This window comes from Embiotoca jacksoni, unplaced genomic scaffold (genome assembly GCF_022577435.1).
Source record: "Embiotoca jacksoni isolate LCO1_2020_lvr unplaced genomic scaffold, fEmbJac1.0.p SCAF_21, whole genome shotgun sequence".
NCBI classification, from domain to species: Eukaryota; Metazoa; Chordata; class Actinopteri; family Embiotocidae; genus Embiotoca; species Embiotoca jacksoni.
Window position 1 is genome coordinate 100,541 of NW_027185352.1, and position 27,017 is coordinate 127,557.

Sequence of the window (27,017 nt, forward strand, 5' to 3'; positions counted from 1 at the left end):
TTCATTAAAAACTGCATTTTGTGTTTACTTGTTATCTTTGACTAATATTTAAATTTGTTTCATGATCTGAAACATTTAAGTGTGACAGACATGCAAAAAAATAAGAAATCAGGAAGGGGGCAAACACTTTTTCACACCACTATATATATATAGTACATATACATATATATACACATGTACATATATGTATATATACACATACATGTACATATATATATATATATATATATATATATATATATATATATCTATATATTTTTTTTTTTTTTTGAAAAAAAAAAAAAGAACAAAACATCTAAACTTTCAGTGCTTGAGACTACGAGGTTACCCCACCGATTGTAGACTGGACATACAAAGATAACAGGATTTTATGGGTTTTTTTCTTTCTTTCTTTCTTTCTTCAAGATTAGCTGTAGAATTTTGTTTTAATAGACTAGATTGGACGCCATGAGATACTTCTTCATAGGGACACCTCTCATCTGAAGGCAAGTGCTACGGTTAGGAAATGAGCTATATATATATATATATAGTGGGGCAAAAAAGTATTTAGTCAGCCACCAATTGTGCAAGTTCTCCCACTTAAAAAGATGAGAGAGGCCTGTAATTTTCATCATAGGTATACCTAAACTATGAGACAAAATGAGAAAAAAAATTCCTGAAAATCACATTGTCTGATTTTTAAAGAATATATTTGCAAATTATGGTGGAAAATAAGTATTTGGTCAATAACAAAAGTTAATCTCAATACTTTGTTATATACCCTTTGCTGGCAATGACAGAGGTCAAACGTTTTCTGTAAGTCTTCACAAGCTTTTCACACACTGTTGCTGGTATTTTGGCCCATTCCTCCATGCAGATCTCCTCTAGAGCAGTGATGTTTTGGGGCTGTTGCTGGGCAACACGGACTTTCAACTCCCTCCACAGATTTTCTATGGGGTTGAGATCTGGAGACTGGCGAGGCCACTCCAGGACCATTAAATGCTTCTTACGAAGCCACTCCTTCGTTGCCCGGGCGGTGTGTTTGGGATCATTGTCATGCTGAAAGACCCAGCCATGTTTCATCTTTAATGCCCTTGCTGATGGAAGGAGGTTTTCACTCAAAATCTCACGATACATGGCCCCATTCATTCTTTCCTTTACACGGATCAGTTGTCCTGGTCCCCTTGCAGAAAAACAGCCCCAAAGTATGATGTTTCCACCCCCATGCTTCACACTAGGTATGGTGTTCTTTGGATGCAACTCGGCATTCTTTCTCCTTCAAACACGACGAGTTGAGTTTTTACCAAAAAGTTATATTTTGGTTTCATTTGACCATATGACATTCTCCCAATCCTCTTCTGGATCATCCAAATGCTCTCTAGCAAACTTCAGACGGGCCTGGACATGTACTGGCTGAAGCAGGGGGACACGTCTGGCACTGCAGGATTTGAGTCCCTGGCGGCGTAGTGTGTTACTGATGGTAGCCTTTGTTACTTTGGTCCCAGCTCTCTGCAGGTCATTCACCAGATCCCCCCGTGTGGTTCTGGGATTTTTGTTCACCGTTCTTGTGATCATTTTGGCCCCATGGGGTGAGATCTTGTGTGGAGCCCCAGATCGAGGGAGATTATCAGTGGTCTTGTATGTCTTCCATTTTCTAATAATTGCTCCCACAGTTGATTTCTTCACACCAAGCTGCTTACCTATTGCAGATTCAGTCTTCCCAGCCTGGTGCAGGTCTACAATTTTGTTTCTGGTGTCCTTTGACAGCTCTTTGGTCTTGGCCATAGTGGAGTTTGGAGTGTGACTGTTTGAGGTTGTGGACAGGTGTCTTTTATACTGATAACAAGTTCAAACAGGTGCCATTAATACAGGTAATGAGTGGAGGACAGAGGAGCCTCTTAAAGAAGAAGTTACAGGTCTGCGAGAGCCAGAAATCTTGCTTGTTTGTAGGTGACCAAATACTTATTTTACCGAGGAATTTACCAATTAATTCATTAAAAATCCTACAATGTGATTTCCTGGATTCTTTCCCCCCATTTTGTCTCTCATAGTTGAAGTGTACCTATGATGAAAATTACAGGCGTCTCTCATCTTTTTAAGTGGGAGAACTTGCACAATTGGTGGCTGACTAAATACTTTTTTGCCCCACTGTATATGTATATCACGCTGAGGATATACACAAGACAGGAAACAATCAGACACAGAAGGAAATGTTCACTGCTCAGGCGGCAGCTCCAAACCTTCGCAGTTATACTCGTCAACAACATCCTGATCAACAAGGAGTTCAACACGTGCTGAAATACATCCATGAAAAATAAAACAATCTGAAACATGAGAAGATCTTCATCTGAAGGACGGATCGGACTCTGAGCACAACCCATGAACATGAATAATTATACCCCCCCCCTCCCACACACACACACACTTCAACACACAAATCAGACGCTTCTCAAATCAACGACTTTTATTTGAACATTTGTCTCATACGAGCTGCAAAAGCAAAAAAAACCGATCCAAAATCTATCAGCAGCCAGCTTTTATGATCATCTGTTCGCACTTTCATGCCAGCAATCAACAAAGTGGATAGGTGGGAAAAAAAATCATCAGCACTATTACAATGCAGTAGAAAGAAATCTGCATGAATAAGATGACAGAGAGACAGCAATGAGGCTCAAGAGGCACATATTGGAGTTGAAGAGAGCCCCTGGCTGAGTTCACAATAAGAAGGAGTCACTGAGTGTGTTTGTGCTGCAGACGTCACGTCATCAACAGCAACACATTCAGACACAGAGAGGAAGTGCTGCCAACATGACAGAATAAAACTGACGACTGATCGTTCGCTCTTCTTCCTTCCCGTTGACCTTTCTACAATCCTGTTCCCCAAAAAGTAGAAACGCTGTGTAAAATGTAAATAAAAACAGAATGCAATACTTTTTAAATCACATAAACTCATTAAATTTAAAATAGACCAAAGACAACATATTAAATGTTGAAACTGAGAAGTTTAATTTCTTTTAATGTAAAATATCTGCTCATTTTGAATTTGATGGCAGCAACACGTCTCTAATAAGTTCTGACAGGATCAACAAAAGACTGGAAAAGTTGTGTAACACTAAAAACTACCTGCTGGAACATCTGACAACTAATGAGGTTACCACAGGGATGCATTAGTGCACATGGCATGGGTATCTTGAACATCTGGAAGGAAGCATAAATGCTGAATGATATATTCAGGTTTTGGAGCAACATATGCTGCCATCCAGACAACGTCTCTTTCAGGGAAGGTCTTGTTTATTTCAGCAGAACAACGTCCAACCACATTCTGCACGTATTCCAACAGCATGGTTCTCTAGTAGAAGAGTCTGCTGATAAACTGGCCTCCTGCAGTCCAGACCTGTCAATCATTGAAAACATCTGGAGCATCAGGACATGAACAATACAACAAAGGAGACCCTGAACTGTTGAGCAGCTGAAATCCTCCATCAGGCCAGAATGGGACCACATTTCACTTTCAAAACTCCAGAAACGGGTCTCCTCAGTTCCCAAAGGTTTCCAGAGTGTTGTTAAAAGAAGAGTTGATGCAGCTCAGTGGTGAACATGATCCTGGAACAACTTTATAGAGACGTGTTGCTGTGTTGATATGTTGTCTTTGGTCTATTTTCAATTAAATATGAGTTTACATGATTTATAAATCATCAAATTATGTTTATTTAAATTTTAAACAGCGTCACTACATTTTTGAAAACGGGGTTGTACTTTTATTATATATTTGTAATATTTAATGATTTCTTTGAAAGAAGTACCTTCTAAGAAGTAGCTTCTGATTTGTGATCACTAGTTGTTGATTTTGCTGACAGCGATGACGTCTGTTGCTGAGCGGCGAGCTAATTACGTTAGCGTTAGCCTAATGAGAGAGCTGAATGTTTTAAACGGGTCATAAATATGCACTTGAAGTAATAACTGTTACGATGTTAGAGAAGTTATAAGACTCAGAGAAAGTAAAGTCCTTCTCTCAGCTTCAATACTTTAACAGAGGAAAGGATTTTATAATGAGGACTAATGTGTGTTTGACCAATGAAATGCTGTTGTTGGCTCCTACGTAAATAGTAAGACACGCCTCTAAACTCCGCTGCTCAAACATTACCTGAAACCTCACTCTGATGAAATGCTCACCGTTAGCCCTGGAAGCTAATACTGCAGGCGGTGTGCTAGTTAGCCATATGTATTAACATCGTACATTAGACTATTTAAACCCTTTTTCTGCTTCATGGTCAGAAAACATTTCCTACACCAATTGTGCCAAGTCACAGCTGCTATAATTGGACAATATCTCTTCAGGGGAGGGGCTTAGCCAATGGTCAGTTCTGAACAATTTGTTGGCCGACGGGCCATGAGAATAATATATTTATTTAGATCCTATTAAACATCCTTAGAGTTCAGAATAAAGATCGTTAGAGACCTGCTGGTGAAGAAAAATAATACCGATGTTATCTAAAAGAAATATTAAAGATATTATTTAAAGGAAATATTAAAGATGTTATCTAAAAGAAATATTAAAGATATTATCTAAAGGAAATATTAAAGATGTTATCCAAAAGAAATATTAAAGATATTATCTAAAAGAAATATTAAAGATGTTGGTTCATTAAATAGTCGATGATCTCAGGATATAAAACAATTAAAATACAACAACGAGACTTTTCGTAGCATCAAAACAGATTCATGTTGTTTCCTTTTAACTCTGAAGATGGAAGATTCATCTGAAACCAAAACACAGCAGCTTCACTTCGTCTCCCTCCACCTCCCTCGCTTCCTGCTCCACTTGCAGAACAATATCTAAGAGCTTTGGTGAAAAGGATGCAGATCAGAAATGCTACTAGAACAGTCGGGACTGAAGGAGTAAAATGTGTTTAGTGTGTAGAAAAGAAGAAAATATTTCCCAAACATCCTGCGGTGGAAGTGTGTCCGGTCTGTGAAGCTGGGGAATGTGCTGGCTGACACTCGCCAACGTTCCCACCAGGCTGCAGGGCGGGAGGAGGCAGAAGGCCTTCAGTCGCCCACGTCACTGTCCTGGTCTCCGATGAGCCACAGGAAGTGGAAGCTGAGCGCCAGCAGGGCGGTGCCCAGCAGGTCCCCCAGAGCTGTCAGGTAGGGGATGGAGAAGCTGTCGGGGTCTTTTCCGCTCCGCCACATGGAGTGCACCATCCAGTCTGCTATACACAACAACAACAGCACCTGGAGAAGGAGGAGGCAGCGTTAGATTGAGGTCAGAGGTCATCAGTCAGAGACACAGTGCAGCATCTCTCTGAGAGACTGACACCACTCTGAATACCTGTCAGGGAAAAAAATATGAAGCTCCAGCTAGCAGCCGTTAGCTGAGCTTAGGTCAGTCACATCCTGGAGTTCACACATATTTCACACAGGCTCACTTCTGACTACAAACAAGAGACACGTGACAAAGGATCCAGCTGGAGGACGTAAGCCAGTCCTTACGAGGTTTTTATGAGGTCTTTACGTGGTGTTTACGAGGTCTTTATGAGGTGTTTACGCGGTGTTTACAAAGTCTTTATGAGGTGTTTATGTGGTGTTTACATGGTGTTTACGAGGTGTTCACATGGTGTTTACGAGGTCTTTATGAGGTGTTTATGTGGTGTTTACATGGTGTTTACGAGGTGTTCACATGGTGTTTACGAGGTCTTTACGAGGTCTTTATCAGATGTTTACGTGGTGTTTACGAGGATGTTTACGTGGTGTTTAAAAGTTTACGTGGTGTTTACGTGGTGTTTACAAGGTGTTTACGTGGTGTTTAAAAGTTTACGTGGTGTTTACGTGGTGTTTACAAGGTGTTTACGTGGTGTTTAAAAGTTTACGTGGTGTTTACGTGGTGTTTAAAAGTTTACGTGGTGTTTACGTGGTGTTTACGAGGTGTTTACGTGGTGTTTCCGAGGTGTTTACATGGTGTTTACGTGGTGTTTACGTGGTGTTTACGTGGTGTTTACGAGGATGTTTACATGGTGTTTAAAAGTTTACGTGGTGTTTCCGAGGTGTTTACGTGGTGTTTACGTGGTGTTTCCGAGGTGTTCACGTGGTGTTTACGAGGTCTTTATCAGATGTTTACATGGTGTTTACGAGGATGTTTACGTGGTGTTTAAAAGTTTCCGTGGTGTTTCCGAGGTGTTTCCGAGGATGTTTACGTGGTGTTTAAAAGTTTCCGTGGTGTTTCCGTGGTGTTTCCGAGGTGTTTAAAAGTTTACGTGGTGTTTACGAGGTCTTTACGTGGTGTTTACGAGGTCTTTACGCTGTGTTTACGTGGTGTTTAAAGATTTACGTGGTGTTTACATGGTGTTTACGAAGTGTTTACAAGGTCCTTACGAGGTGTTTATGTGGGGTTTACGAGGTGTTTACGTGGTGTTTACGAGGTCTTTCCAAGTTGTTTACAAGGTCTTTATGAATTGTTTATTGGTGTTTGAGGTCTTTACGTGGTGTTTGCGTGGTGATTACGTGGTGTTTGAGGTCTTTACGAAGTGTTTACGTGGTGATTACGTGGTGTTTATGAGTTCTTTACATGGTGTTTACATGGTGTTTACGAGGTGTTTACAGGGTCTTCATGAGTTGTTTAGTGGTGTTTACGTAGTGTTTATAAGGTGTTTACGTGGTGTTTATGAATTGTTTATTGGTGTTTAGGTGGTGTTTGAGGTCTTTCCGAAGTGTTTACGTGGTGATTACGTGGTGTTTATGAGGTCTTTATGTGGTGTTTACGAGGTGTTTACGTGACGTGTACGTGATCTTTACGTGGTGTTTACAAGATCTTTATGTGGTGTTTATGTCATGTTTATGATGTCTTTATGTGGTATTTTTGAAGTCTTTACATGGTGTTTACAAGGTCTTCATGAGTTGTTTAGTGGTGTTTACGTGGTGTTTACGTGGTGTTTATGATGTCTTTACATGGTGTTTAAGAGGTCTTTACGCTGTGTTTATGAAATCTTTACATGGTGTTTACGAGGTCTTTATGAATTGTTTATTGGTGTTTAGGTGGTGTTTGAGGTCTTTACGTGGTGTTTATGAGGTCTTTACGTGGTGTTTAAGTGGCCTTTATAAGGTCTTTACGTGGTGTTTACAAGGTGTTTATGTGGTATTTACGTGGTGTTTACATGGTCTTTACGTGGTGTTTAAGTGGCCTTTATAAGGTCTTTATGTGGTGTTTACGTGATGTGTACGTGGTCTTTACGTGGTCTTTACATGGTGTTTACAGGATCTTTATGTGGTGTTTATGTCATGTTTATGATGTCTTTAAGTGGTCTTTTTGAGGTCTTTACGTGGTGTTTACAAGGTCTTCATGAGTTGTTTAGTGGTGTTTACGTGGTGTTTGTAAGGTCTTTATGTGTTTACGTGGTGTTTACGTGATGTTTACGTGGTGTTTGTAAGGTCTTTACGTAGTCTTTATGTGTTCTTTATGGGGTCTTCATGTGTCCATGTTACAGCAGTAAAATGAGCCAGGAGGAGTTAAATATCAAGTGTTGTTTCACCTGTTTCAATAAACAGTGATTCCACAATAACCTCAGTGCGGTGAAGCAGAGTTCACCTGTTGAATCAGTTCAGCAGACTGAGGGGTCGTGAACATCACAAAGTAAAAGAGTTTGGATCCAAACTGTTTCACCGTGACGTCCTGAGTCCATCTCTGTCGTGATGTTCTTTGGCTCCACACCTAATTCATCTGGAGAGAGTGCAACTCCTCATTGGAAATGATTACATCCTAAGGTTTATCCATGTTTGCAGTAAAGGTCTAAGGAGTCTTAAAAAGCCTTCAAGCACAGCAATAATCTGACATACACAAAAACACAGACATCAAAACACACCAAAAAGGTCCCATTCAGTTCTTTAATGTCCAGACCTGAAAACAAATCTGACACAAACCACCACGCTGGAGGACCACAGGGTCAAAACACCACCTCCTCCTACTCCTCCTCCTCAACATCCATCAGTCAGAGAACATGTCAACATCCATCAGTCAGTGTGTGTGTGCGTGCGTGCGTGCGTGCGTGCGTGCGTGTGTGTGTGTGTGTGTGTGTGAGAACCAAAACAAGAAGCTGAAAGATGCTAAAGTCAGGATGATCACCCACTGGGATGTAAAGCATGGTGTGCTCACCTGCAGCAGGGCAGCAGCCAGGTAGACGGAGGTGAAGATGGGTGTGAGGGTGGTGTGGCCGCTCTTCATCAAGTGGATAGTGTAGAGGAAGATCAGGTGACCAGGTATCACGAGGAGGAGGAGCACCTGAGCAGAGCGGTGATTGGCACCTGAGAAAACAATATGGAGGAAGGGAGGTTGAACAGATTGGTGACAAACCGTCTGTCCTCAAACTGTCCCCAAGTCCCCTGTCTGTCCCCGGTCCCCTGTCTGTCCCCAGGTCCCCCGTCTGTCCCCGGTCCCCCGTCTGTCCTCAGGTACCCCGTCTGTCCCCGGTCCCCTGTCTGTCCCCCATCTGTCCCTGGTTCTCAGAGACCTGCTGGTTTCTAACGGGCAGCAGGAGATCAGAGACCTCTAAGGATCAGTTCTCTGTGGGGCTGAGAGCTTCCTGCTCACATGACCTGATGTGTTGAACTCACCTGAACCCCAGAAGGTCCTGCAGGGGAAGTAGCAGCCTCGTGCCTCCTCAGGAACCTCCCCAGGAGCACAGTGGAAGTGCAGGTGGGTGGAGAACCTGCTGGACTGAATGGCCACCAGGTTCCCACCAATACCTGCACAGACAGACAGGTGATTTCAGGACTGGAAGAGGAGAAGAAGGAGGAGGAGGAGGAGGAGAAGGACAGAAACAGAAGGTGGAGGAAGAGGACAGTAACAGGAGGAGGAAGAAGAGGACAGTAACAGAAGAAGGAGGACAGTAACAGAAGGGTGAGGAAGAGGACAGTAACAGGAGGAGGACAGAAACAGAAGAAGGAGGAGGACAGTAACAGGAGGAGGAGGAGGACACTAGCAGAAGAAAGAGGAGGAGGACAGTAACAGAAGAAGGAGGAGGAGGCCAGTAACAGAAGAAGGAGGACAGTAACAGAAGGAGGAGGAAGAGGACAGTAACAGGAGGACAGTAACAGAAGGATGAGGAAGAGGACAGTAACAGAAGAAAGAGGAGGAGGCCAGTAACAGAAGAAGGAGGACAGTTACAGAAGAAGGAGGACAGTAACAGAAGAAGGAGGACAGTAACAGAAGAAGAAGGAGGAGGACCGTAACAGGAGGAGGAGGACAGTAACAGAAGAAAGAGGAGGAGGACAGTAAAAGAAGGAGGAGGAGGAGGAGGACAGTAACAGAAGAAGGAGGACGAGGACAGTAACAGAAGAAGGAGGACAGTAACAGAAGAAGAAGGAGGAGGACTGTAACAGGAGGAGGAAGACAGTAACAGAAGAAGAAGGAGGAGGACCGTAACAGGAGGAGGAGGACAGTAACAGAAGAAAGAGGAGGAGGACAGTAAAAGAAGAAGAAGGAGGAGGAGGAGGAGGAGGACAGTAACAGAAGGATGAGGAAGAGGACAGTAACAAGAGGAGAACAGTAACAGAAGAAGAAGGAGGAGGACCGTAACAGGAGGAGGAGGAGGACACTAACAGAAGAAAGAGGAGGAGGACAGTAAAAGAAGGAGGAGGAGGAGGGCAGTAACAGAAGGATGAGGAAGAGGACAGTAACAGGAGGAGGAGGACAGTAACAGAAGGAGGACAGTAACAGAGGTAGGTGCGGCAGCAGAACTCCTCCCAAACTTTCGTTCTAATCCTTATTCAGAAAGTCTGCTCATTCTCTGAAAGAAAATCCCACAGTGAGCCTGTCAATCATCCAGAATACAGGAGGAGGCGTAGTCAGACTCACCGTTGATGACGGGCGTGTACACCACAATACCAGCCAGGTTGGGGTCGGACACAGTTTTATCCAGGATCAGTCCTCCAATGCTGCAGACACAGGAGAGATGTTGTTTACCCTGAGACTAAACACACACACAAACACACACACACACACACACACACACACACACACACACACACACACACACACACACCTGCTGATGACCATGGCAGTGATGACGGGCTCCCAGCCGGAGTAGAGCAGCGTGCGGCTGGCCGGGTGCTTGGAGGAGATGACGATCCACAGAGGAGTCAGACACATGAAGAACGCACACACCAGCGATGACACGTACGGGTAGGAGTCTGAGGAAGAGGAGGATGTATTCAAACTTCCTGCTCCACCTCCTGGATGGATGGAGCTCAGTACATTTTAACGTTTCAACTTACAAAGGAGACTTTTTATACACATCAATGTTTGCTTTCACTGCATCAAAATCTGACATGAACACAGCACATGAAGGGAAGATGTTCCAGCTCTAACTACTGTCATGAGGAAGCACATTGATCATTCTGATGGCCTCGCAGATAAACTACAGAAGGGAACGGAGGCACATAACCCGGGTCAACCTGTGGGGGCGGGGCTTGTCTCATGGCAGCCCACCGCAAAACAGGGACAGATGTACATGCAGTCAGTGAGCAGGTCATCAGTGGAGTTCTTCTTCCTGTTACACTGAATAATGAAGGATGACTGACAGTGAACAAGTGAACAGACCTGTGATGGTGGACAGACCCGTGATGGTGTACAGACCCGTGATGGTGGACAGACCTGTGATGGTGGACAGACCCGTGATGGTGGACAGACCTATGATGGTGGACAGACCTATGATGGTGGACAGACCTGTGATGGTGGACAGACCCGTGATGGTGGACAGACCTATGATGGTGGACAGACCTATGATGGTGGACAGACCTGTGATGGTGGACAGACCTGTGATAGTGGACAGACCTGTGATGGAAGCTCGAGGAGTGTGATGATACGTGAACTTTCCTCCACAGAGACACAAACACGACAGCATCTTTACAGCTGGTGTGTGAGCAGCTATCAGCAGCAACTGAAGGCTCGGCTAAGGAACATCTGAGATGAGTTCAGCCTCAGATTCTGGGTCACTCTCATCAGCGACGGTGAAACCTTTAGTTGAACATTACAGTGAATTTACTACAGCTCTGCTCCTCTGATCAAACATTATGTCTCCAAAACAATGACACATATAAAACAGCATCAATCTGCAGCATCTATAAAATATCCACCTGACCTCTGTGTTGGAGAGAGGATTTTATTTAGTGAAAAAGAATGTAAAATCCTCCCATTGTACATTTATAGAGTCCCTGCTGCTCTGAGTAACTGTTAGATTGTGAATATGTGAGTGTAACTGGAGCTGCTCTGTGTTTACAGCTTTGTGCAGCGTGCACATTGAGATCTCTCTTTCTGCAGCAGTGATGTAGTTTAACCTCGTACCAGTTGTGTCTCGCTGTGGACGGGCCTTAGATGGTTTGTGGTGTTAGAGCTCTCATTACCCTGCTGTTATCTGGTGTTGTTCCTTCTCACTGAAGTAACTATACTGTTTGTTAAAACTCTCTATAAATAAACTCCACCTGCTTCCTGGAGGACCGACAACGTCTCCTCTGGATGCTCTAAAACCAGAGACACTCGGAGCAGGAAGGTTCATGTGCAGAGATGATGATGTGGTGTGAAGTGTTTTTGGCTGACAGTAAACTGACCATTAGTTTCAGGCTGCTGTCCAGAACAACAGAGGCCTGTCCTCAGAGCGACAGTCAGACGGACTCGATGCACTGGAATCTAAATCAGAGGAGTTTTCTCATAAATCCTGCTCCCAGCACTAAACTGGTCCTTTCATAACAGTGGATCCTCCAGTTCCACCTGACAGACTGAGTCTGTACCAGAAGATTTCCAAAGGAAACAACTTCCAGTGGGCATTGCATAAATACCAGGTGGAGCAGCCCGGTCTGTACGGGTGTGACATGTATTAAACATGTGGGATGTTGGTGGAGGAAAAGAGACGGTCTGTTCTGCAGCTGGAGGAAACCACGGCAACACACTGAGGTAGGAGAGCCCTCTGCTGACTGACTGAGGTAGGAGAGCCCTGCCTTATCAAGCTAACAGGAAGATAACGTAATGTAGGAAATGTGAAGTCACAGAGGGAAAAGATGAGACTGCTGGAAGATTAATGTTTTTCCTCAGACTGGGGCTGTTATATAAGTTATGAAGACAAACTCTTGTCTTCAACATCAAAGACTTTTAACACTCATACATATGTAATATTAATCATTTTCATCAATCAATAAATGACGGTTTAATATCTTCATCACACTTGTTTAACTGGGTTCTGTTGATCTACTTTGAGGACAACAGTTTAAAAATCTGATGATGTTTCAGATCAGATTTATTAAAACTGTAGAACATTCTAAAGAGTTGACAAACTGTGAAGAACCACAGTGACTCCACACTGACAGGAACCGAGAAAGAAGGAGGAGGTGTCACTGATAGAACCAGCAGAACATACAGGTTAATATCATGTTCTCTCTGTGCAGGTGTGGCTACCCAGAAGTGGGTGTGGCCACTGCCCTGATGCAGCAAGGTGTCTCTGTAACGGTTGCCACCTACCCAGGCACTTGTAGAGACCCTGACTGATCCAGGCCAGGATCGCCAAGGTGATGAGGTCACCGAAACTGGCTGCTATGGGTGTGGCTACGTTGTCCGGGTTGATGCCCGTCTTCTTCGAACCCACGATCACCCCCACCATGATGATACCTGAGGAGGACGAAGACGAGGAAGAGGAGAACATCACTGAAGGTCATCACATCACATCAATGTGTATCTGTGTGTATATGTATACGCATGTGTGGGTCAGTGTGTGTATCTGTGTGTGTATAACAGTGTGTGTTTACCCTGCAGCAGAGATGCTATGAAGGCGGTGGCCACACTGCTGGAACACAGTAGAACAGCGTGGCTCATCTGAAACTTTCCTTCTGGGATCCATCCAAGAACGACGGCTGCTACAGCAGCCAGGAACCCCACCACGGTGGCCTGGACCTGGGCAGACAGTAGAGGTTCTACCACCGGTTCTCTCACTGATTGTGGTTTCCCAACCCCAGGTTTCTTTTCAGCACTGCAGCAGGCTGACAAAGAGTTCCAGTTCTGTTGAGCCCTCTATTCCTTCAGCTCTCAGCAGTAATGACTTCATTAACTTCTTTACTAATAAAATTCTTACTATCAGGGAGAGAATTGGGCCGACCCTTCCTGATACCATCACTGATGTGATGTTAAGTACAGCAGCCCTGAAAGCAACTGTAGGACCAGATGTAAACTTGGAACATTTCTCTCCTGTTGAGCTCTCTGAGTTAACTAGAATTATTTCTTCATCTGGATCCTCTAGCTGTCTGTTAGATCTCATCCCAACTAAACTTTTTAACCCTAACCCTAACCCTTTAAGGAAGTCTTCCCTTTAATTAATATTTCCATATTAGATCAGATCAACCTATCTATTGTAACCGGCTATGTACCGCAGGCTTTTAAAGTGGCTGTAATTAAACCTTTACTTAAAAAGCCGACTCTTGATCAGCTGTTTTAGGAAACTGCAGATCAATTTCCAACCTGATGTTTATTTCTAAAATCCCTGAAAAAGTTGTTTCAAATCAACTTTGGGACCATTTACAAAGGAATGATCTGTTTGAAGATTTTCAGTCTTTAGAGTTCATCATAGCACAGAAACAGCTCTGGTGAAAGTTACTAATGATCTTTTATTAGCCTCAGATAATGGACTCGTCTCTGTACTTGTTCTTCTGGACCTCAGTGCTGCTTTTGATACGATTGATCATACGATCTTATTACAGAGATTAGAAGATGTTTCGAGGATTAAAGGAACTGCATTACACTGGTTCAAATCCTACTTATCAGATAGATTCCAGTTTGTCCATGTCAACAATGAGTCTTCCAGACAAACAAGAGTTAGTTATGGAGTTCCACAAGGCTCAGTGTTAGGTCCAATACTTTTTACTTTGTACATGCTTCCATTAGGAGATGTCATCAGGAAGCACTGCATCAACTTCCATTGTTATACAGATGACACTCAGCTATATCTTTCTATAAAACCAGATGAAACTAATCAGTTAGTAAAACTTGAAGCCTGTCTAAAAGACATAAAGGCCTGGATGACCAAAAACTTCCTGCTTCTAAATTCAGACAAAACAGAAGTTCTTGTACTTGGTCCTAAACACCTCAGAAACTCTTTCTGTAATCACTTAGTTACTCTAGATGACGTTGTCTTGGCCTCCAGCAAAACTGTGAGGAACCTTGGAGTCATATTTGATGAGGATTTGTCCTTTAGACACCATATAAAGCAAATCTCCAGAACTGCCTTCTTCCATCTCCGTAATATTGATCAAATCAGGAAAATTCTTCCTCAGCGTGACGCAGAAAAACTCATTCATGTGTTTGTTACTTCTAGACTAGATTATTGTAATTCCTTGTTGTTAGGATGTCCAAATTACTCATTAAAAACCTGCAGCTGATCCAAAATGCTGCAGCAAGAGTACTGACGGGATTTAACAAGAGAGATCATATTTCTCCAGTTTTAGCTTCTCTTCACTGGCTTCCTGTTAAATCAAGAATAGAATTTAAAATTCTTTTGATGACTTACAAAGCTCTACATGATCAGGCTCCATCATATCTTAGAGATCTTATAGAACCATATAATCCTAGCAGAGCACTTCTCTCTCAGTACGCTGGTCTACTTGTGGTTCCTAGAGTTTCCAGAAGTAGAATGGGAGGCGGAGCTTCAGTTTTCAGGCTCCTCCCCTGTGGAACCAGCTCCCAGTTTGTGTTGGAGGGGCAGAAACCCTCTCTAGCTTTAAGATTAGACTCAAAACGTTCCTTCTTGATAAAGCCTATAGTTAGAGCTGGCTCAGGTAGACCTGAACCAACCCTTAGTTATGCTGTTATAGGCCGAGGCTGCTGGAGGACCTCGTTACATGCTGATCTTCTTTTCTTTCCTCCTACTCTTTAACTGAGTCATACCTCACCATCTTCTTCTCTCCCATAGTTTCTTCTTATTATCTGTTGTCTCCATTCAGTTCCTTCACTCGTGTACTTTCTGTTCTTTCTTTTCCAGACGTCCCGTCATGGAGCTGCATGTCTCTGCTCTGCACTTGTCGTCTCCACCAACAGTTCTTCTCTTCTATCTCTATGCTGTCTTTTTCTCTCTCTGCTCTCCTCTCACCCCAACCGGTCGAGGCAGATGCTCCGCCCACCTCTGAGTCTGGTTCTGTTAACAGATGCTCCGCCCACCTCTGATCCTGGTTCTGTTAACAGATGTTCTCCACCTCTGATCCTGGTTCTGTTGGAGGTTTCTTCCTGTTAAAGGGAGTTTTTCTTCCCTCTGTTGGAGGTTTTTCTCCCTTAAAGAGGAGTTTTTCCCTCCTAGCTTATGTGGAAATTGTTGAATTGTTGTGTTTCTCTGTATAATATTGTAAAGTCTTGCTGTAAGGACGTTAATGTGTTAAGTGCCATGAAATAACCTATGTTGTGATTTGGCGCTATATAAATAAAGTTGAATTGAATTGAATTATCTATCATCTATATCTATTATCTGTCTGTCTGTCTGTCTGTCTGTCTATCTATCTATCTATCTAATGACCACATCTGGAAAACACACGAGTAAAACGAGTGCTTTTATTATAAAGGGGAAGACTTCTTGAGACAGACAGTATGTGTGCAGAAACAGATCAAACCCAACAGCTGGACTCTAAACATTCATTGTATTACTCGTGATTCTTTACTCCACATGGATGATCCAATGAACATCTGTGTGTGATTACCTGCTTCAGTGCCAGGTTCCCGATGATGAGATTCCACTTCTCTATGGGAGAGTCCATCTTGCCCACATTTACCTGAGTCCAGAGGCAGAAGGAGAAGGAACAGAATCATTTCCAGAACACTAGAACTGACTCAGAACCTCTTTATGGCCCCTTTTATATACGGGGGCTCAATCTTAGAGGACCCAGAGATCAGTTCAATATTATTCGCAACAAGTCATCACAAAGTAAATTCCTCACAATAGGAAGTCATAGAGCTAAAACAGGTACCACACCGGTTCTGTTTTCACGGCAGGAATTGATCCAAGTTTCTCTGATTAAAACAGGAAGGGAAACATCCTGACTGACCCGAAGGTCCAACACTGGATCCTACATTTCCCATCATGCAACTGCACAGCATCCCTCATTAAACCATTCTCTATCTTTGTATTGTGAGTGTGGAGTCTCTGATGACATCATCAAGATTGAAACACTCCTTCAGACCAAACAGTGTTCGTGCTCTACAGGCGCTTTGATGCTTCTGTAAAACAGTTGTAAATCAGCTGATCATGTCCAATGTCTCATGTCAGACCTTTGGAGCTGGTGATTGGCTGCAGTGTGAAACCAGGTGATGCTGGGTGACACCTGTGCAGCAGCCAGCTTCACTTCCTGCTTGTTCTGAAGATGTTTGACTTTAGTTTGGTCTTTGACAGATGGAATAAAAACTCCTTCATCGGACAAACTGAGGACTACAGGAGGACAAACTGAGGAGGACTACAGGAGGACAAACTGAGGAGGACAAACTGAGGAGGACTAGAGGAGGACAAACTGAGGAGGACTACAGGAGGACAAACTGAGGAGGACTACAGGAGGACAAACTGAGGAGGACTACAGGAGGACAAACTGAGGACTCCTCCACCTCAGAGATCCCACTGGCCATAAACACCCATCCAGGACCCCAAAGATCTCAGACCTGAACCCCCAAATATCTCAGACCTGAACAGTCGCTGTGTATGTCCCTGTGCGTGTCCCTGTGTCCCTGTGTCCCTGTGTGTGTCCTTGTGTTTCCCTGTGCGTGTCCCTGTGTGTCCCCGTGTCCCTGTGTCTCACCGCGGTGGACAGTCTGGAGGCCAAGGTCATCTCTAGGTTCCCTTTGAGTCCGAGCAGAGCAGGAACCAGGATGAAGATCTCCGTGATGTACTGGAAGGCCTCCCAGTGCTGTGGACACATGTTAAAACATGTCTGACCTTTGACCTCCCACTTCCTCCGCTCTCCCTCCACCTCATTCCCCATTCAAAGATGTTGCTGCCATGGAAACCATTATACTCTTTGTTCTCATAATGCCATAGAACCTGTGCAGTAAGTCAAAAAGGTCCACTGAGCCCGTGCAGGTACACATGGTTCTGTCAGTCAATACCGATGGTTCCTGTCTGATTCGTGTGGACCACGTGAGAATGGGTCATCCATAGGGGACCAACGGGAGACAACCGTCCTCCTCACTGGTCCAGACTGTTGCATTATGGGTAGTTTCAGAGTAAGTAAAGCTCAAACCCGACAAACAGTCAGTGCTGTTCTGGTGGTTGCCTGGAGACGGGTCCATGCAGTGTGTCCACGCAGCAGGGTGGATGTCCACGCAGGGACAGATGTCCACGCAGCAGGACGGATGTCCCACAGTAGGAAAGATGTCCACGCAGGGACAGATGTCCCACAGCAGGAAAGATGTCCACGCAGGGACAGATGTCCCACAGCAGGACAGATGTCCACTCAGCAGGACGGATGTCCACGCAGGGACGGATGTCCACTCAGCAGGACGATGCCCCACAGCAGGAAAGATGTCCACGCAGGGACGGATGTCCACTCAGCAGGAAAGATGTCCACGCAGGGACAGATGTCCCACAGCAGGACGGATGTCCACGCAGCAGGATGGATGTCCCGCAGCAGGAAACATGTCCCGCAGCAGGACGGATGTCCCGCAGCAGGAAAGATGTTCCGTCTCTCCCTCTATTCCTGCAGACCGAGATTTGGTCATGTGACCTCAGTGACCTGCTTCCTGCAGAGTCAGGATGTAATAAAGTGAGCTGCTCTTTAGCCCCGCCCCTTCTGAATAACAGGTGTGTCGTAGCTCATCTTACCTGAACGATGTCCAGCACCATCCCAGCCGACACGGTTCCGAACCCAGCGAGCAGGAAAGGCACCAGAATCTGCAGAGCCATAGCGAGCGGGGACTCCTTGGGCATGTTCTGCAGGTCCGTTCTCAGCCCTTCCTCCTCCTCCTCCTCCTCCTCCTCCTCCTCCACCTCCTCCCCGGAGAGCCTCCTCTCAGCCAGCATGGGTTCTGTCTCCGAGTAGCCTCCGTCTCCACAGTCCGATAAATTGACGGAGGACCGAGAGGCCCGGTCCACGACCCGTCTGCCCTCCATGTGACCCGTCTCCTGTCTGTAGCCGGGCTCCGGCTTCACTCCCAGGTCCGACATGGCCAGCCGCTCCTCCTGCAGCTTGGTGTGACCGGTCGGAACCAGGGTCTGGAACACGGAGGCGACCCGGCCCGAGGAGACGGGCTTCAGGGAGAGAGCGCTCCACCCGGCTCCACTCATCCGGACCGACAGGCTAGAGCCAAGGGACTCCCCCAAAGCTCCACCCAGACTCTGGATGCTCATGATGGTGTCTCAGGCTGCTCAGGCTCATCTCCTGTCATCCGGTCTGGAGGCGGAGCCACAGGAATCCAGTCACAGCGCTCTACAGCGGCGCGTCCGTGTTCCAGACGGGCTTCATCACCTGAGGAGGACACACAGGTGGAGGAAACAGGAAACAGACGTCTCCTCAGTCAGAGACACTCTGAGGGAACAGCTCTATGACATCATATGACAGGACAGCATGCCTGTCTCAGTGATGACATCATCACCTGGTCACTACCTGATTAATCGTTACCATGGTTACCATCATAACATCAGCCGGATAAAACTACAGAAACTTCCCATCAATATTTCCCCTCAGGTTGGACTTTCTCTCCCCTTCCCTCATTCTCTCTCCCCTCCCCTCTCCTGTCACTTCCTCTCCTCACTTCTAACTGCCTAACAGGTGATGGGTGGGAGCCTGGTTCTGACTGTGTTTGGTTCTTGTTGTGTGCTGATTCAGGTTGAGTATGGTTCTGGTTGTCTTCTGGTTCTGGTTGTCTTCTGGTTCTGGTTATCTTCTGGTTCTGGTTGTCTTCTGGTTGTCTTCTGGTTGTGGTTGTGTTCTGGTTCTGGTTGTGTTCTGGTTCTTGTTGTGTTTGTTTGTTCTGGTTGTGTTTGTTTGTTCTGGTTGTGTTTGTGTTTGTGTTTGGTTCTGGTTGTGGTTGTGGTTGTAGTTGTGTTCTGGTTGTGGTTGTAGTTGTGTTCTGGTTGTGTTCTGGTTCTGGTTGTAGTTGTGTTCTGGTTGTGGTTGGTTCGGGTTGTGTTTGGTTCTGGTTGTCTTCTGGTTCTGGTTATCTTCTGGTTCTGGTTGTCTTCTGGTTCTGGTTGTGTTCTGGTTGTGGTTGTGTTCGGTTCTGGTTGTGTTCTGGTTCTTGTTGCGTTTGGTTGTGTTCTGGTTGTGTTTGTGTTTGGTTCTGGTTGTGGTTGTGGTTGTAGTTGTGTTCTGGTTGTGGTTGTAGTTGTGTTCTGGTTGTGGTTGTGTTCTGGTTCTGGTTGTAGTTGTGTTGTGGTTGTGGTTGGTTCTGGTTGTGTTTGGTTCTGGTTGCAGTTGTGTTCTGGTTCTGGTTGTGTTTGGTTCTGGTTCTGTTCTGGTTGTGGTTGTGTTCTGGTTGTTTTCTGGTTTTGTTTGTGTTCTGGTTGTGGTTGTGGTTGTAGTTTAGTTCTGGTTCTGGTTGTGTTCTGGTTGTAGTTGTGTTCTGGTTGTGTTTGTGTTCTGGTTGTGGTTGTGTTTGGTTGTGGTTGTAGTTGTGTTCTGGTTGTGGTTGCATTCTGGTTGTGTTTGGTCCTGGTTCTGGTTGTATTTTGGTTGTAGTTGTGTTCTGGTTGTGTTCCGGTTCTGGTTGTAGTTGTGTTGTGGTTGTGTTTGGTTGTGGTTGTAGTTGTGTTCTGGTTCTGTTCTGGTTCTGGTTGTGTTCTGGTTGTAGTTATGTTCTGGTTCTGGTTGGCTCTGGTTCTGTTCTGCTTGTGGTTGTGTTTGTGGTTGTGTTTGGTTGTAGTTGTGTTCTGGTTCTGGTTGTGTTCTGGTTGTGTTTGGTTCTGGTTCTGGTTGTGTTCTGGTTCTGGTTGAAGTTGAGTTCTGGTTGTGTTCCAGTTCTGGTTTTAGTTGTGTTCTGGTTCTGGTTGTGTTTGGTTGTGGTTGTGTTTGGTTCTGGTTGTAGTTGTGTTCGGGTTCTGGTTGTGGTTGGTTCTGGTTGTAGGTGTTCTGGTTCTGGTTGTAGTTGTGTTCTGGTTCTGGTTGTGTCCCGGTTCTGGTTGTAGTTGTGTTCTGGTTGTGGTTGTGTTCCGGTTCTGGTCTTGTTGTGTTCTGGTTCTGGTTGTGGTTGTGTTCCGGTTGTAGTTGTGGTTGTGTTCCAGTTCTGGTTGTAGTTGTGTTCTGGTTCTGGTTGTGTTTGTGTTCTGGTTGTGGTTGTGTTTGGTTGTGGTTGTAGTTGTGTTCTGGTTGTGGTTGTAGTTGTGTTCTGGTTGTGGTTGTGTTCTGGTTCTGGTTGTAGTTGTGTTCTGGTTGTGGTTGTGTTTGGTTGTGTTTGGTTCTGGTTGTGTTTGGTTCTGGTTGCAGTTGTGTTCTGGTTCTGGTTGTGTTTGGTTGTGGTTGTTTTCTGGTTTTGTTTGTGTTCTGGTTGTGGTTGTGGTTGTAGTTTAGTTCTGGTTCTGTTCTGGTTGTAGTTGTGTTCTGGTTGTGTTTGTGTTCTGGTTGTGTTTGTGTTCTGGTTGTGTTTGGTTGTGGTTGTAGTTGTGTTCTGGTTGTGGTTGCATTCTGGTTGTGTTCTGGTTGTGTTTGGTCCTGGTTCTGGTTGTATTTTGGTTGTGGTTGTGTTCTGGTTGTGTTCCGGTTCTGGTTGTAGTTGTGTTGTGGTTGTGTTTGGTTGTGGTTGTGTTTGGTTGTGGTTGTAGTTGTGTTCTGGTTCTGTTCTGGTTCTGGTTGTGTTCTGGTTGTAGTTATGTTCTGGTTCTGGTTGGCTCTGGTTCTGTTCTGCTTGTGTTCTGGTTCTGGTTGTGTTCTGCTTGTGGTTGTGGTTGTATTTGTGGTTGTGTTTGGTTGTGGTTGTAGTTGTGTTCTGGTTCTGGTTGTGTTCTGGTTGTGTTTGGTTCTGGTTCTGGTTGTGTTCTGGTTCTGGTTGAAGTTGAAGTTGAGTTCTGGTTGTGTTCCAGTTCTGGTTCTAGTTGTGTTCTGGTTGTGGTTGTGTTTGGTTGTGGTTGGTTCTGGTTGTAGTTGTGTTCTGGTTCTGGTTGTGGTTGGTTCTGGTTGTAGGTGTTCTGGTTCTGGTTGTAGTTGTGTTCTGGTTGTGTTTGTGTTCTGGTTCTGGTTGTGTTTGTGTTCTGGTTGTGGTTGTGTTTGGTTGTGGTTGTAGTTGTGTTCTGGTTCTGGTTGTAGTTGTGTTCTGGTTCTGGTTGTGGTTGTGTTCCAGTTCTGGTTGTAGTTGTGTTCTGGTTCTGGTTGTGTTCGTGTTCTGGTTGTGGTTGTGTTTGGTTGTGGTTGTAGTTGTGTTCTGGTTCTGGTTGTAGTTGTGTTCTGGTTCTGGTTGTGGTTGTGTTCCAGTTCTGGTTGTAGTTGTGTTCTGGTTCTGGTTGTGTTTGTGTTCTGGTTGTGGTTGTGTTTGGTTGTGGTTGTAGTTGTGTTCTGGTTCTGGTTGTAGTTGTGTTCTGGTTCTGGTTGTGTTTGTGTTCTGGTTGTGGTTGTGTTTGGTTCTGGTTGTAGTTGTGTTCTGGTTGTGGTTGTGTTCCGGTTCTGGTTGCAGTTGTGTTCTGGTTGTAGTTGTGTTTGGTTCTGGTTGTGTTTGGTTCTGGTTGTAGTTGTTGTTGTGTTCTGGTTGTGGTTGTAGTTGTGTTCTGGTTGTAGTTGTGTTTGGTTGTGGTTGTAGTTGTGTTCTGGTTGTGTTCTGGTTCTGTTTGTAGTTGTGTTCTGGTTGTGGTTGTGTTCTGGTTGTGGTTGTGTTCTGGTTCTGGTTGTAGTTGTGTTCTGGTTGTAGTTGTGTTCTGGTTGTAGTTATGTTCTGGTTCTGTTTGTAGTTGTGTTCTGGTTGTAGTTGTGTTCTGGTTGTATTTGGGTCTGGTTGTAGTTGTGTTCTGGTTCTGGTTGTAGTTGTGTCCTGGTTGTGTTCTGGTTGTAGGTGTTCTGGTTCTGGTTGTAGTTGTGTTCTGGTTGTAGTTATGTTCTGGTTCTGTTTGTAGTTGTGTTCTGGTTGTAGTTGTGTTCTGGTTGTATTTGGTTCTGGTTGTAGTTGTAGTTGTGTTCTGGTTGTAGTTGTGTTCTGGTTGTATTTGGTTCTGGTTGTGGTTGTAGGTGTTCTGGTTCTGGTTGTAGTTGTGTTCTGGTTCTGGCTGTGTTCCGGTACTGGTTGGAGTTGTGTTCTGGTTGTGGTTGTGTTCCGGTTGTGGTTGTAGTTGTGGTTGTGTTCCAGTTCTGTTTGTAGTTGTGTTCTGGTTGTGGTTGTGTTCTGGTTGTTTGTAGTTGTGTTCTGGTTGTGGTCTTGTTGTGTTCTGGTTCTGGTTGTGTTCCGGTTCTGGTTGTAGTTGTGGTTGTGTTCCAGTTCTGGTTGTAGTTGTGTTCTGGTTGTGGTTGTAGTTGTGTTCTGGTTCTGGTTGTGTTCTGTTTGTAGTTGTGTTCTGGTTGTGGTCCGGTTCTGGTTGTAGTTGTGTTCTGGTTCTGTTTGTAGTTGTGGTTGTAGTTGTGTTCTGGTTGTAGTTGTAGTTGTGTTCTGGTTCTGGTTGTAGTTGTAGTTGTGTTCTGGTTCTAGTTGTAGTTATGTTATGTTTCTGTTTGTAGTTGTGTTCTGGTTGTGGTCTTGTTGTGTTCTGGTTGTGGTTGTGTTCCGGTTCTGGTTGTAGTTGTGGTTGTGTTCCAGTTCTGGTTGTAGTTGTGTTCTGGTTCTGGTTGTAGTTGTGTTCTGGTTGTGGTCCGGTTCTGGTTGTAGTTGTGTTCTGGTTGTGGTTGTGTTCTGGTTGTAGTTGTAGTTGTGTTCTGGTTGTAGTTGTGTTGTGGTTCTGATTGTAGTTGTGTTCTGGTTGTGGTCTGGTTGTGTTCCAGTTCTGGTTGTAGTTGTGTTCTGGTTGTAGTTGTAGTTGTGTTCTGGTTGTAGTTGTGTTCTGGTTCTGTTTGGTTCTGGTTGTAGTTCGTGTTCTGGTTGTGGTTCTGGTTGTAGTTGTGTTCTGGTTCTGGTTGTAGTTGTGTTCTGGTTCTGTTTGTAGTTGTGTTCTGGTTGTAGTTATGTTCTGGTTCTGTTTGTAGTTGTGTTCTGGTTCTGGTTGTGTTTGGTTGTAGTTGTGTTCTGGTTCTGGTTGTGTTTGGTTCTGGTTCTGGTTGTGTTCTGGTTCTGGTTGAAGTTGAGTTCTGGTTGTGTTCCAGTTCTGGTTCTCGTTGTGTTCTGGTTGTGGTTGTGTTTGGTTGTGGTTGTGTTTGGTTCTGGTTGTAGTTGTGTTCTGGTTCTGGTTGTGATTGGTTCTGGTTGTAGGTGTTCTGGTTCTGGTTGTAGTTGTGTTCTGGTTCTGGTTGTGTCCCGGTTCTGGTTGTAGTTGTGTTCTGGTTGTGGTTGTGTTCCAGTTCTGGTCTTGTTGTGTTCTGGTTCTGGTTGTGGTTGTGTTCCGGTTGTAGTTGTGGTTGTGTTCCAGTTCTGGTTGTGTTCTGGTTGTAGGTGTTCTGGTTCTGGTTGTAGTTGTGTTCTGGTTGTAGTTATGTTCTGGTTCTGTTTGTAGTTGTGTTCTGGTTGTAGTTGTGTTCTGGTTCTGGTTGTGTTCTGGTTGTAGTTGTGTTCTGGTTGTAGTTGTGTTCTGGTTGTAGTTGTGTTCTGGTTCTGTTTGTAGTTGTGTTCTGGTTGTGGTCTGGTTGTGTTCCAGTTCTGGTTGTAGTTGTGTTCTGGTTGTAGTTGTAGTTGTGTTCTGGTTCTGGTTGTAGTTGTGTTCTGGTTCTGGTTGTGTTTGGTTCTGGTTGTAGTTGTGTTCTGGTTGTAGTTCATGTTCTGGTTCTGGTTCTGGTTGTAGTTGTGTTCTGGTTCTGTTTGTAGTTGTGTTCTGGTTGTAGTTATGTTCTGGTTCTGTTTGTAGTTGTGTTCTGGTTGTAGTTCATGTTCTGGTTCTGGTTGTGGTTGTAGTTGTGTTCTGGTTCTGTTTGTAGTTGTGTTCTGGTTGTAGTTATGTTCTGGTTCTGTTTGTAGTTGTGTTCTGGTTGTGGTTGTGTTTGGTTGTGTTTGGTTGTAGTTGTGTTCTGGTTCTGTTTGTAGTTGTGTTCTGGTTGTGTTCTAGTTCTGGTTGTGCTCTGGTTCTGGTTGTGTTTGGTTCTGGTTGTAGGTGTTCTAGTTCTGGTTGTAGTTGTGTTCTGGTTCTGTTTGTAGTTGTGTTCTGGTTGTGGTTGTGTTTGGTTGTGTTCTGGTTCTGTTTGTAGTTGTGTTCTGGTTGTGGTCTTGTTGTGTTCTGGTTGTGGTTGTGTTCCAGTTCTGGTTGTAGTTGTAGTTGTGTTCTGGTTCTGGTTGTAGTTGTGTTCTGGTTCTGGTTGTGTTCTGTTTGTAGTTGTGTTCTGGTTGTGGTCCGGTTCTGGTTGTAGTTGTGTTCTGGTTCTGTTTGTAGTTGTGGTTGTAGTTGTGTTCTGGTTGTAGTTGTAGTTGTGTTCTGGTTCTGGTTGTAGTTATGTTATGTTTCTGTTTGTAGTTGTGTTCTGGTTGTGGTCTTGTTGTGTTCTGGTTGTGGTTGTGTTCCGGTTCTGGTTGTAGTTGTGGTTGTGTTCCAGTTCTGGTTGTAGTTGTGTTCTGGTTCTGGTTGTGGTTGTGTTCTGGTTGTAGTTGTGTTCTGGTTGTGGTCCGGTTCTGGTTGTAGTTGTGTTCTGGTTGTAGTTGTAGTTGTGTTCTGGTTGTAGTTGTAGTTGTGTTCTGGTTGTAGTTGTGTTCTGGTTCTGTTTGGTTCTGGTTGTAGTTCGTGTTCTGGTTGTGGTTCTGGTTGTAGTTGTGTTCTGGTTCTGGTTGTAGTTGTGTTCTGGTTGTAGTTGTGTTCTGGTTCTGGTTGTAGTTGTGTTCTGGTTCTGTTTGTAGTTGTGTTCTGGTTGTAGTTATGTTCTGGTTCTGTTTGTAGTTGTGTTCTGGTTGTGGTTGTGTTTGGTTGTAGTTGTGTTCTGGTTGTGTTTGGTTCTGGTTCTGGTTGTGTTCTGGTTCTGGTTGAAGTTGAGTTCTGGTTGTGTTCCAGTTCTGGTTCTCGTTGTGTTCTGGTTGTGGTTGTGTTTGGTTGTGGTTGTAGTTGTGTTCTGGTTCTGGTTGTGATTGGTTCTGGTTGTAGGTGTTCTGGTTCTGGTTGTAGTTGTGTTCTGGTTCTGGTTGTGTCCCGGTTCTGGTTGTAGTTGTGTTCTGGTTGTGGTTGTGTTCCAGTTCTGGTCTTGTTGTGTTCTGGTTCTGGTTGTGGTTGTGTTCCGGTTGTAGTTGTGGTTGTGTTCCACTTCTGGTTGTAGTTGTGTTCTGGTTGTGGTTGTGTTCCAGTTCTGGTTGTGTTTGTGTTCTGGTTGTGTTTGTGTTTGGTTGTGGTTGTAGTTGTGTTCTGGTTCTGGTTGTAGTTGTGTTGTGGTTCTGGTTGTGTTTGTGTTCTGGTTGTGGTTGGTTCTGGTTGTAGTTGTGTTCTGGTTGTGGTTGTGTTCCGGTTCTGGTTGCAGTTGTGTTCTGGTTGTAGTTGTGTTTGGTTCTGGTTGTGTTTGGTTCTGGTTGTAGTTGTTGTTGTGTTCTGGTTGTGGTTGTAGTTGTGTTCTGGTTGTGGTTGTGTATGGTTGTGGTTGTAGTTGTGTTCTGGTTGTGTTCTGGTTCTGTTTGTAGTTGTGTTCTGGTTGTGGTTGTGTTCTGGTTCTGGTTGTAGGTGTTCTGGTTCTGGTTGTAGTTGTGTTCTGGTTGTAGTTATGTTCTGGTTCTGTTTGTAGTTGTGTTCTGGTTGTAGTTGTGTTCTGGTTGTATTTGGTTCTGGTTGTAGTTGTAGTTGTGTTCTGGTTGTAGTTGTGTTCTGGTTGTGGTCTGGTTGTGTTCCAGTTCTGGTTGTAGTTGTGTTCTGGTTGTAGTTGTGTTCTGGTTCTGGTTGTGTTTGGTTCTGGTTGTAGTTGTGTTCTGGTTGTAGTTCGTGTTCTGGTTCTGGTTCTGGTTGTAGTTGTGTTCTGGTTCTGTTTGTAGTTGTGTTCTGGTTGTAGTTATGTTCTGGTTCTGTTTGTAGTTGTGTTCTGGTTGTGGTTGTGTTTGGTTGTGTTTGGTTGTAGTTGTGTTCTGGTTCTGTTTGTAGTTGTGTTCTGGTTGTGTTCTAGTTCTGGTTGTGCTCTGGTTCTGGTTGTGTTTGGTTCTGGTTGTAGGTGTTCTAGTTCTGGTTGTAGTTGTGTTCTGGTTCTGTTTGTAGTTGTGTTCTGGTTGTGGTTGTGTTTGGTTGTGTTCTGGTTCTGTTTGTAGTTGTGTTCTGGTTGTGGTCTTGTTGTGTTCTGGTTGTGGTCTTGTTGTGTTCCAGTTCTGGTTGTAGTTGTAGTTGTGTTCTGGTTCTGGTTGTGTTCTGGTTGTGTTCTGGTTGTAGTTGTGGTTGTGTTCTGGTTGTAGTTATAGTTGTGTTCTGGTTGTGTTCTAGTCTCGTGACGGGGAGAGTCGGTGCTTTCCTCACCTCACCGTCCCGTTAAACCGGGAGATCATCAGCAGTTAAACGGAACATCTGAACCGGAAGCAGCTGCTGCCGTAAGCAGCTCACAGCTACACTGTTTGTTTGTTTGTTTGTTTGTTTGTTTACACCGGCTGTCTGTCCGATGTTAGGTCTCCACATTAGTCTGTATCTCTATTTCACGGAGCTGCTCCTGTTTAACGAGTCTCATAAATCTCCTCCGGTCCGTTCTTGGTGTTCGGTGCTGCTAACTCACACGGTACCGTTAGCTCGCTGAACCCAAACATGAGGAAGCACGAAGCTGCCGAGCTGCTGGACGTCACGCAGAACCGGAGAACCAGTACATCTAAAACACAGTGTCATAATTCCCCGGAGTTCGGTGTTACCTTTCTCCTTCCGGAACACTGGATCCAGGACCAGAACTGGGTCTTCTTCAGACAGACAAAGATCGCCGCGTCAGAGCAACGACTGACTCCCAAGATCGTCTGTGAACGACAGATGAACAACTCTGTTCGAAAATAGTGCTTTCCGAAGTTTTTCTCATTCTGCCTTAATTCATAAGAAAGACGTCGATAATAACGCAGC

General features: G+C 44.6%; 1 protein-coding gene across 1 annotated transcript; it reads right to left on the reverse strand.

Moving 5' to 3' along the window:
• Nucleotides 1–2,425: 2,425 nt before the first annotated feature.
• On the reverse strand, nt 2,426–26,923 carry slc41a2b (solute carrier family 41 member 2b). The gene is made up of 11 exons (XM_069156326.1): nt 26,819–26,923; nt 17,802–18,444; nt 16,780–16,887; nt 15,694–15,765; nt 12,766–12,910; nt 12,482–12,628; nt 10,014–10,161; nt 9,827–9,906; nt 8,584–8,715; nt 8,126–8,274; nt 2,426–5,214 (listed from the first exon to the last, which is right to left on the reverse strand). Exons 2-11 carry the CDS (start codon nt 18,324–18,326, stop codon nt 5,029–5,031), a joined length of 1,692 nt encoding a protein of 563 aa, XP_069012427.1. The 5' UTR covers nt 18,327–18,444; nt 26,819–26,923; the 3' UTR covers nt 2,426–5,028.
• Nucleotides 26,924–27,017: the final 94 nt, after the last annotated feature.